The following is an 11713-nucleotide window of genomic DNA, read 5'->3' as shown; positions in this document are numbered from 1 at the left end:
TAATTTTCAAAAGGTGAGAAAGGAACTATAATAAACATAAACCTCAAAGGGTGTCAATGTAATTTACCCTTTTTTTCATTATCTGTATATAGTTTATAAATAAATAATAAATATAAATATTTAATATTTAGTTTATTAGAATGAAAGTGATCATTTTATTAAAGTATTTATTCTACATTTGATACATTGATAAAAAAAATATCATTTTATTTCATTTCCATTTTTGTGAATCAAAAATTACCTAAATGTACCCCTATTTAGTTTTTTTACTTTAGAAAATTTTAATATACTCCTCTTTAAAAATGATATACTATATGCACCATAATTATGTCATTTTTTTTTAGTAATGACTAATTTTCCTGCTTAATTATAACTCATGAATTTTTTAGTTATACCGGTTATAACATTTTTTCTTTTTTTTTATAATTATTACTCAAAAAAATTAAAATTATAACGTTTTTCATTTTAATTATAAAATTCATATGATGCATACTCTGGAAAGAGTGTGCGCTATAATATTTTCCTTTTACATTACTAAAGATCCAAACATCTAAAGAAATCCGTTAAAAAAAAGAAATCCAATATCAATTCCTCTAATCAACTTTTAAAAACATAAAAATAAATTGATTTAAAAAAAATTATATAACTTCAAAATTACTTTACCAATACAAGAATAGCGTTGAAAAAAGCCCATTAGCATACCTTCATTTATCAACGCAAGCATTAAGTTTGAAATAAAATTTTAAAATTTTATCATCATCCCATAACTAACCTTTTATTGCAAAGATATTTTTTCCGTTATCATTTTTAAATATTTTGCATTTCAAAAAAAAAATTAAATAAAAATTATAACAATACTAAAAATGAAAAAAAAATTAAATTATCGTTTCATACTTCAAATTATATCAATTCAACGTTATTCATGAAAATCTATTTCTCATAAGAGTGATGCTCCAGACCCTAGCACCCCCACATACACGTGAGGCCTAGCAAGAGAAGGACACACAAAAAAATATATATATATGGACCAATCAAAAATTACTGAGTGGTGGGATCTCACTCATTCTTCTTCTCTTAATTTCAACCTGTCAAATTAAAATTTTAATTTTGTCCCTTAATACATGACCACTAAATAACTTCTAACATATAAACCGAGTGTCATAAGCATCAAATAAGAAAGAGAGTAAAAATTAAGATAAATTATACTTTCTAATGTTTTAATTTAAATATATATATATATATATATTAGATAGATGAGATTTGACAATGTATAAAATGTTGCAAGTAGTAAAAAAAATAATAAAAAAATAATTTGATTATTAGATACTTTCAGAATACGATTATATAGTGTTTTTTAATATTATGATTGATATAAAAGGTGAGATACTATAATTTTTTTGTTAAGTGATTGAGAAACATGATGAGTATGATAAATGATAATTGGTGAAAGAATACGGATACATGATATTCTAAGAGTAACTAATAATTTTTCAAAAAATAAATAAAAAAATAAAAATTTTGATTCTTTTCACTACATATTTATAAGGGGTATTTTTTTTAAGGTCCCTGATATTATGATTTTATAGTATAAAGAACATCAAATATTTTCATGATATCCAAAGTCCCTCAACATCAATCCAGAAAAAATTGGTCCAGAGAAAATTCAAGTCAGAGAAAATTAGTCTAGAGAAATTTTGAATTTCTCTGGCCTCCTTAGCCTTTTATGGACACTGCCGGAGAAATTTCCTTAGCCTTTCATGGACTCCAGAGAAATTTCAAATTTCTCTGTCGTGGGTTTGATCCTCCACCAAATGTTGTTGAAAGCTTTCACTGTGTCACAGATAGAAGATCTAAAAACGCTCGCTTAGGCATGCTATTTAATGCTAATCCAGGTGCGAGTTTTCCCAGTCTCCTTTTTGTGAAGGCTTCTGAAGTCGCTGCATCGTCATATGGGTATTTTAATCCAAAGCTATTTCTATATTCCTTACGGCATCTGAATATGGAAATATTTGCCCCCCCTAATATTTCCTGTAACTCAATGCCTACTTTTGTGCAGTCATAAGGCAAAGGTGCTGAATTTTTGGATCAACTATATGCATTTTATGAGCAGCAATACGTGCATGCATCCTCTGTAGTTGCTGAAAGCAATGAAGCATTTATTGATAAGGTCTGTGATCTGGCTGATGCAAATGCGTTATCGTCTAAGATGTTGAGAATAGGAGGATTTCGGGTGGTCTGTGCCATAGAGTTACTACCTGAAGAAAAATACCATTTATTTTACATTCATGCACAGAATTGAAACTTTAAGATCAAATTTACAGTCTCTAGGTAAAAGAAAACTGAATTTTCTCTGGGTTGAAACTAGAGAAATTCTTTGGGTTTTGAACTGAATTTTCTCTGGGTTGAAACCAGAGAAATTCTCTAGTTGAACTCAACAATCCATCATCAACAGTAATGGTCGGAAGCGCATCTGATCTTCTGCTACAACATTGCTTCGATTAATCTATTTTTAGAGATATTCGATGACATGGAAAGAGTGGGTGTCGAGCATGACATAGACAGGCCACCTCATCGCCTCCGTCCACGGCCGCAGCAGCTGTGGAGGGATTCGGAACGAGCCAGCGTTCAAGCATGTGGAGGGCGTTGAGTCGGTCAGAATCGGAGTCTGAAGTGAGTTAGAGCTCGACGAGGTGGAAGAGTTCTGGAGGCGGTGGTTGTGGGTAAGAAAGGCGGTGGATTTGGGGTGGTAATGGGTCAGACTCCGGCGGCGGCGGCGGTGGTGGTGGATAAGAGTGGTGTGAGATGGGTGAGTTTGGGAGTCGGAATCTCCACTGGGTAAAGCTTTGGGAAGTGTTGGGAGATGAGGACTCAGAGTCAGGTTGTTAGGGTGGCGGTGGGTCAGATGATGAAAATAGTATAAAGGACTGAAATTTCTTTGATATATGTTTAGGGATCTTAGATATCAAAAAATAATTTTGTGGATCTCTTCCATTACAAAAAGTGGGAAAGGGACCCTAGACCGATTTTCCCTATTTATAATGAAATTTTTTTACCACATATATAATAATTATGAAATAAGCAAAAGCATATGTAATTATAATTATTTTAATAAAAAAAAGATTATTACACTTGTTCTTAGATAATGTAATAAAATAAAGTTTGTCCAATGTCATTCCAAACATAAAATGGAATGCATCACCATCCGAAAAATAAAAAATGAAAAATAAAAACAAAAAACAAAACAATACAGTAGGGAAAAAGTGAGTGGGGGGTATTTTATTTGGAGTTCAAATCTAAGGGAAATACACCAACGCAGCAGGCTTTTCCCTCGCCAGCTGTTCCGTATTTGCGAGTTGCGACTCTCTTCTCTTTTCTTCTCTTCTATTGTGTTCTGTTGTTCTGTTCTGTTCTGTTTGAGAGAGAGAGAGAGAGAGAGAGAGAGAGAAGAGAAGAGTACTCCCCTCCCCTGAACCTGCGTTGCGTTCTCATTATTCTCCTTCTCATCCTACAAAACCCTAATTATTATATATAAAGTATTTATCAATTTAGATCTTGTCTGTCTGTGTGCCAAGAAAAGAAACTAATAGGCGGTGGTGCAAATTGGGGTGATCTGGGTCGTGATCTGGAGATTGAGAGGGCTACGCATTCACTGGAGCTGTACGATCCGAAAGTAGTGAATCCCGCATCTGGATCAAACGGATCCCTGTAAGTTCATTCGATCCCTTTGCATTTTGCATGCTTTTCTTTCTTGCTTTTGCTTTTGTTTTTGCATTGAATTCCTACCACCGCCGTTGGATCTCCCGATCTTGATTGTAACAAACAATTACTACAATTTTTGCCTTTTTATTATTACAGCTTCTGCTGTGAATTACCTGATCCGTTCAATGGCGTCGGAAGCTGAAGTTCGTAGCGAAATTTCTGAGGTTCCGATTGAGGACAGGTGTGGGTTGGACATGAGTTCGTACGAGGATCTGCCCAAATTGGATGGAGATTGCAATGGGGTTAATAATAAGCATGTTGATGATGACAAAGTACAAGTAGAAGAAGAAGATACTGACTTGAATGGGAACGGCAAGGTTGATCCAGACCGTTTGTATGTCTTGGTGAGCCGGAGTGACTCCGTAGATGGTGATCCCATTGATTGCGATCTCAATGTGGAGTGTGTCAACAAATCACACACCCTTCCCGAATCTACGGTTGGTTCCTTAAACATTGATGTAGAGGGCCAAGTTGGGCAATTGAATGATGAGGAGGATGAAGAAACTGTTTCAGTGGTTGATAATTGCATTGGTAAGGTCGCTGATGTTGATGTTGATGTTGATGTTGATGTTGATGTTCTTGTTGTTGCCCCCGACCGCTCATTGGTCAAACCTATTGTGGATGGTGACGCTGTTCTGTTGCAGGATCAAAATTCAACTGCTGTTGCGGAATCTGAATACGAGCTGCCTGATAACAAGGCAGAAATTGAGAAGCAAATTGAGCCAGATTTTGGTTCCTTAAAAAGGGATGTAGAGGGCCAAGTTGGGAATTTGAATGATGAGGATAGAGAAACTATGTCTGCGGAGGATAGTTGCGTTGCTGAGGTCACCGATGTTGCCTCCGACGGTTCATTGGTCAAACCCAAAGCGGATGTGGATGGTGTTCTGTTGCAGGACCAAAATGCAACGGCTGTTGTGGAATCTGAACACGAGCTCCTTTATAACAAGGCAAAAGTTGAGAAGCAAATTGAACCAGATTTGGGTTCCTCAAACAAGGATGTAGAGCTCCAAGTTGGGCAATTGAATGATGAGAACAGAGAAACTGTGTCTGCGGAGGATAATTGTATTGGTGAGGTAACTGATATTGCCTCGGATGGTTCATTGGTCAAACGCAATGTGGATGGGGATAATGTTCTGTTGCAGGACCAAAGTTCAATGGCTGCTGTGGAATCTGAACATGAGCTGTTAGATAGCAAGGCCAAAATTGAGAGGCAAATTGAGCCAGATTTTGGTGCCTTAGAGGATGTAGAGGGCCAAGTTGGGCAATTGAATGACAAGAATGGAGAAACTCTGTCTGTGGAGGATAATTGCATTGCTGAAGTCACTGATGTTGCTCCAAACGGTTCATTGGTCAAAGGCGATATGGATGAGGATGGTGTTCTGTTGCAGGACCAAAATGCTATGGAATCTGAACAGGAGCTGATTGATAGCAAGGCAAAAAATGAGATGCAAATTGAGCCGGATCTTGCTTCTGACCTACAAGAGAATCCGGATTTTCCAACTTTGGTTACGGAGGTTAGTCATTGTGGAATACCACAGCCTGATGAGGGCAAGATCGAGTCTGAGGAACAAACTAATTTAGAATCAACTGCAGAGTTAGGGGAGGTTTGTGAATCTAAAATTGTGGTTTCAGGGGTCAGGGGGGAGAAATCTGAGAAACAAAATAATCTAGAGTCAAATGCATATTTTAAGGAGAGTGAGGAAGCACAAATTGTGTTTTCAGAGGCTGCTGAAAGTGAATCATCAGTGCTCAATGATGGCGAGGTGAACTATATGGCATACATTAATCTAGAGTCAACACCAGAGCTAGAAGGGAGTCCGGAATCTCAAGTTATTGTTTCAGAGGCTTTTGAATCCAACTCACCTGAGGTTGAGAATAGGAAGGTGATTGCTGAGAAGCAAACCCAGTTGGGGTTGCATCGAGAAGTTAAAGAGAGCTTGGAATCTCAAATCTCAAAGCCAGAATCTGTGTCTTATCAGCTTGACAATGGGGAGAAGCTCGAGGAGGAAGAGAAAACAGATTTGAGAACAGACATAAAAGAAAATAAGGAATGTCAACCAGTGGTTGCTGGCTTTAGTAGTGGTGTAGATGAGGGTAACAAAGTAGCAAATTTGGCCAATGAGACTGACATACCATTAGAAACAGAAATTGCCAATGAACATGCCTCGGATGGAAATAAAGACAGCTACCCTACTTCTCAAGTTGAAGATAGTATTTCACAAGTCACAGTTCTTAATGAGCTCATCGATTGCAGTCAAAATACAACTGAATTGAATGGTTCCTCCGAAAATGCCAAAAAGTTGCCTTCCCCTGCTTGCGTGACACCAGAAATCAAGATTGGTTGTGAACCTGCTAAAGATGCAAAACTAGAAATTGAAGTTAAGAATGACATTGTTGGAGGTGCCATAGTAACAAGTTGTAATGAGATGAGCTCAGAAACTGACACTGGGCTTCATTCCGTTGACCCTGAAGGAAAAGTATCTACTTCATCCTGCGCTGATGTTAATATTGAGTCTGAAGTTTCAAATAAGGTCACAGATTGTGCATGCAGCCAGCCAATTGATGTTAATGATTTGGATCCAGAATATCTTGCTAATGATTCACTTCAAAATGGAAGTGGTGCTGCTGATATGAATTCTGAATCTGAAGTTGAAAACTCTTCTTCCATAAGTGGAAGAGATATGCCTTGCAATGATGTTGCTGTATCTCAACCTGTGGTTCTGGATGGCTTTGTTGTTCCCCGTGGTAGTACACCAAACCGTGTCCCAGAGGCATTGGATGTCCAAGATGTTGGAGATAAAGTCAATGGTGGAGATGATTCTGACAACCTTATTGATCACAAAAATCAAGACACTGAACGGCTTCACAGGGCTGAGATCTCAACATCTTCACCAGAGAGGTCTAGTGCTGACGCTTTGCATGAACAGGGCACATGTGTGGAGGCTGTGAAAAGGCCATTCCACTTCTTGATTAAGATTCCAAAATATGTTGATGAAAAACAATTCAGAGATGCTCAGCAGCAAGTTGAGGAGAAGACACACCTAAGGGATGCCATTCAAGTTGATATCCAAATTATTAGGGTAAGAATTAAGAAAAATCTAGAGAATGCTTTCCTTGTTTTATTCAATTTTAGGAATTGAATTCATATGATTTATGTGATGCTCCTACGAACAGGCCAATTGTGAGCTGCTTCATAAAAGTTATGGAGCTGCCAAAACAGAAGAGAAAGCTGCACGAGCGTTAGTTAAGTCTAAACGTCAGGAAATAGACTCTGTTCAATCTGTGATTAACAGAGTGAAGAATGCTGTGTCTGTCAAGCAAATTGATGTTAGGGTAAGCACTTTCCTTCTTTCTAGGAAAAAAATCTGCACGTACACCTTAAATGAGTTTGTTACTTTTCAGTTCATAATTGTTCTTATATTATTGAATTTATTGCCTGGAATCAGATACATGATATGGAACACATGATACAACATGAAACATTGCCTTTGAAAGAAGAAAAACAGTTCATTCGTGAAATCAAGCAACTGAAGCTGCATCGTGAACAGCTCTCCTCTAATATGGGTAGCCGGGATGAAGTTCAGCAGGCTTTGGATCAGAGAGACCAAATTGAAGAGCGGCTGAAGGTATGCAAGACTCCTTTTGGCTAGGCTTGTGGCACCATTTGGTTATTTTGAAATAGTTGACATATAGGATATCTAACTTCCTTATATATCACGTTTATAGTTCACCACTTATTTATCTTGATAACTTTGTCCTCGTTTGGCATAAAGATTTTGGGGCTAAAAGGCTAAAATAATTGCAAAAAGACAAAATAGGCTAAAAAGTCAATAAGACAAAATGTCATATCTAAACTATAATCATTTCACTTTTTGTCTCACAAGAGTTTAAAAAGCCAAAAAGCCTAACACAAACGAGGTTTTTTAGACTAGGCTAAAAAGCCAAAAAGTCAAAAGAGAAAGTGGGCCTGTTTGTAGAAGTTGGAACCGCTCGTCTTAATCATTAAATAGGTAATTCCATTACTGACCTAATTTCAGTAAATGCAGATTTTGAAGAAGGAGCTTGATTGCCTGAAGGACAAGGTTTCAAAAGCAGAAGCAGCTGTTGTAGCAGCAGAGAAAAAATGCATTGATGAAAGTAAAAAGCTGAATGGATTACATGCTCAGTTTAGAGCAGCAGATGAGATTCGCCAAGAAGCATACGCACATTTTCTGAATATAAAGAAACAATTGTATGAGAAGGTCTGTTTTTATCTACTTTTGCTAGGTTGTATTTAATTTTCTCTTAAGATAATTATATTCACTCCTTGAAATTGAAGGGAAGTGCTGCTAGCCCTCCGCTTTAGCTTCCCGCTTCCACACTGTGAGTGCATTGAATTTTGAAATTGCACGGGAAGCTTAGTTTATGGCCAATGGAACTATCCTAAGCTAAATGTCAGCCTTTCAACAAGACTTCATGCTGAAATTCTGCACCTATGCACAAAATAGAAATTGGTACTGCACCATTGCACAATCCATGTCATGATGAAATGCTTAAATGATGTGGATCAGATTTTTCGTTCTAGTTTGAGAAAATCTTGGTTCTCGATAGGGCCTTCAATATGAATCAATGCTAGTTTTGTAGAAACATTGATAAACTGGAGACTTGGAAATGTCGTCCAATGGATTTCTAGTAGCATATCAATTCAATGTAGCATACAGATATTTCTGCAGTCTACTATTTACTAGGAAAAGTGAAAGCATTCATACTACTTGCTTATGTGGGAACCATGTGTTATGTTGTGTAGAGATGCTGCGTAGAGACTGTCCATTATCTTTATGTTACTCCCTCGTTATGTGGCTATCTACCTTTTGTGCGTATGTCTTTCAGTATGAAGTTTATGTATAATTTTTGTAGGATGAGCTAATGGATACTTCCTTAAAATTGATCAATATATGTTTTGCATATTCCACTTGAAGAGGGATGTAGTCCACTGTAATTCTTTGTCATTGTTGTCAAATCGTGAATTGAATCGCAAATCTTTTTGTTGAAACAGTGAATTATGATCAGATTCACTTTATTTAATATAATATGTATATACCTACATCTATGTACTCAAGTTTAAAGTGAAATGAATCTCGTTTTTATTCGTTAACTGAGAGGTGAAAACTATGTAATTTTATGCATTATGTAAACAAAAACAAAACTAATTCCAGTGAATCACAATGACTCATAGTAAATCGTAATGAATTGCGAATTGAGTTGTACTCTCTCAATTTTTTATTCAATAGCATGATTCGAATCATTTTAGTTGAAACTTGTATCGAATCGTATGATTTGATTCCTCAATCATACAATTCTAACAACCATGTTTTCAGTAGTAAGACTAATGATAATGTGTCAATTCACAAGTTTCCATGTGTAACCTGAACAGGTGTTCCCCTGTTCCCCCTTTTTGGAGTTCGGCCTTTCTAATGATTTGGGTTTGCAGGATGATTAATACATTATTTTTTAGTGTATATGTTTCCATTTCTGATGCATTTTTTGCATTAATAGACATTAGAAACTTGGACTAGAAACAATGAAAAGCATATTGAGGAAAACAGTGATATTAGATTTTGGGATTAAAATCGATTTCTTAAATCTCAGAACGCGCGGTTTCGGATGTACAAGGGTGATGCAATGAAAGCTAATGAATATGCATTAAGTGGAGATAAAGAGGCACTTCACCGGCTTTGTGTTAACCAGGTTAGTCCCATGCTCATCTTGTCTATATTTGTGAAGTTGGCTCCCACTTTGTACTTAGCTTTAAATTGTTTAGGTGGAGACAGTCATAGAATTATGGAACAAGAATGATGAGTTCCGAAATGAATACCTCAGCCGCAACACAAGGAGTACAATGAGGAGATTGAGGACATTGGATGGACGTGCACTGGGCCCTGATGAGGAGACAACTCTGCTGCCCAATGTTGTGGATGAAAGAATTGAGGGGCCTCATTCGACCGCTGGCAAGGCCAACTCTGAGTTACCAAGTTTTACTCTGGAACAGGAAAAGCGTTTGTCTACTGTGGAGGATGAAGAAACAGATGACAAATCCACAGCAAAGGTTCCAGAGCAAATAGTTCAGACAACAATAACTAAAAAACCTGGGAAACCTACCTTGAGGAATGGCTCAGCAACTGTTTCCGGCAGGGATGAGATGGAAGAGATGATTGAGGAAGAGCATAATAAGCAAACAAAGGAGGAGCAGGAGTTGGCTAGGAAGGAAGAGGAATTGAGGAAGGAAGAGGCTGCAACCAAGTTGAAAGAGCAACGCCGGCTGGAGGAGAAGGCCAAAGCTATGGAGGCATTAGAGAGGAAAAGAAGAAATGCAGAGAAGGCCCATATTAGGGCTGAGTTACGAGCACAGAAGGAAGCTGAACAGAAAGAGAAGGTGAATTTCTGACTTCATTAATGTCACACCACAAGTTACCGTGAAGCAGCACGGGTGAATCACGTTTACCATATGGTGTTGTTTGTGTTCATGTTCCTGAACCAATCAAGTATGAATGAACTTTCTTTGTGCAGGAGAGAGAGAAGAGGGCAAAGAAGAAGGAGAAAAAGAAGTCAGCTGCAGCAGAGGACGCAGATGGTAACAATGAAGGAGAAGCTGTTCCAACCTCGGAATCCCCAGTTGTAACTACCGAGGAGCCTGAAATCAAGGAGAATCCTTCAACAATAACAAAAAGGCCTCAAAAGGTAGTTCAGTTCACAAAGCAGAGCAAGACAAAATCAATCCCGCCACCTCTTCGCAACAGGGGTAAAAGAAGGATGCAGCAATGGATTTGGATAATTCTTGTGGGCCTGCTTGTTCTTGCCTTGTTCTTGTTGGGTAGCATTGGCTTCTATTCCAACCTTGGGCATAACCTTCGGATGCGAAGCTCTGGCTTCTGAATATGCTTCTTTTTTTTCTTTTTCTTTTTTACAATTAGTTGGGCTATCTACTGAGGGGTTCGGTGGGGGATATTTGTCATAGATAAATAGGCAATTCTTTGGTTCTCTTTCTCGCTACTCGGTTTGTTTTTCCTTTGGTTTGCTTTCAGTTAATTATAATTTGCCTTATATTTGCATACACACTTGATAGATTGGTTCTGTTATATGCCTGCCCATATGAACTAAAACAGAGCAGTTTCGGTGTTGCTTCCAGCCAGTGTTATAACTTACAATAAACAAATTTATTCCTAGCAAGGTTTGCATCTCCATCTGTGTGTGTGTGTGTGTGTGTGTGTGTGAAATACGGGCATAACAGTTAGTGCTGAGTAATTGAATTGAAGTCGCAGAGGCCAGTGAAGCCACTGACATATGAGAAAACCCAACTGCCTAATATTGGGGGCAATCATGAAAGTTTATGTACGATCTCTGCTAATGCTATGCAGTCGTACTTACCATCTCAACAAAAAAAGTACTGACCAAAGAGGTGAATGCAACGGACTTTTAAGTGTGGGAATAACCAAAATAGCGCTCGGTGCAAACCTAGTGCTTTTGTAATTATAGAGTTTGGTTTTTTTTTTTTTTTTTTGGTGGTTTTTTTGTTTATATTTTTTTAGAAGTTAAAAAGTATGTTTGGTTTGGTTAGGAGTTGGCAGTTTTTAGTGTGTTTAGATTAAGTAGATCTAAAAAGTAAAAAAAAGAAATAATTGATTAAAATATTAAAAACATTTATTAAAAATAAAAAATATATATATAAATTGAAAACCTAAAAAAATAAATAAAAAAAAAATTCTAAACCAAACAAAATATGTTTGGGAAGTTGGTTAAAATGAATTTTTTTTTTTTAATGGGTGAAAAGTTGAGTTGCTTTTTGACCTTTTAAACATATGACAAATAAAGTTTTTTTTATGGGTGAAAAAGTTTTTTTTTTTTTTTTTTGTTTTTGTAGCCTTTTGACTTGTTTAGTCAAAAATAATTTTGGTCAACTTTGAATTGATATTAAAGT

The 11713-nt window shown here is 36.9% G+C and overlaps 1 protein-coding gene across 1 annotated transcript; it reads left to right on the top strand.

Annotated features, from left to right (window-relative positions):
* The first annotated feature begins 3149 nt into the window (after positions 1-3149).
* LOC114285729 (calponin-like domain protein) lies at positions 3150-10965 on the top strand. The gene is made up of 8 exons (XM_082873302.1): positions 3150-3705; positions 3856-6839; positions 6934-7092; positions 7206-7385; positions 7806-8000; positions 9388-9486; positions 9560-10171; positions 10306-10965. Exons 2-8 carry the CDS (start codon positions 3885-3887, stop codon positions 10669-10671), a joined length of 4566 nt encoding a protein of 1521 aa, XP_082729428.1. The 5' UTR covers positions 3150-3705; positions 3856-3884; the 3' UTR covers positions 10672-10965.
* The last annotated feature ends 748 nt before the right edge of the window (positions 10966-11713 follow it).

The sequence above is a fragment of the Camellia sinensis genome, chromosome 6 (assembly GCF_055761805.1).
Source record: "Camellia sinensis isolate YWXY chromosome 6, ASM5576180v1, whole genome shotgun sequence".
Lineage (NCBI taxonomy): Eukaryota > Viridiplantae > Streptophyta > Magnoliopsida > Ericales > Theaceae > Camellia > Camellia sinensis.
This window is presented reverse-complemented; position numbering and strand designations above follow the sequence as displayed.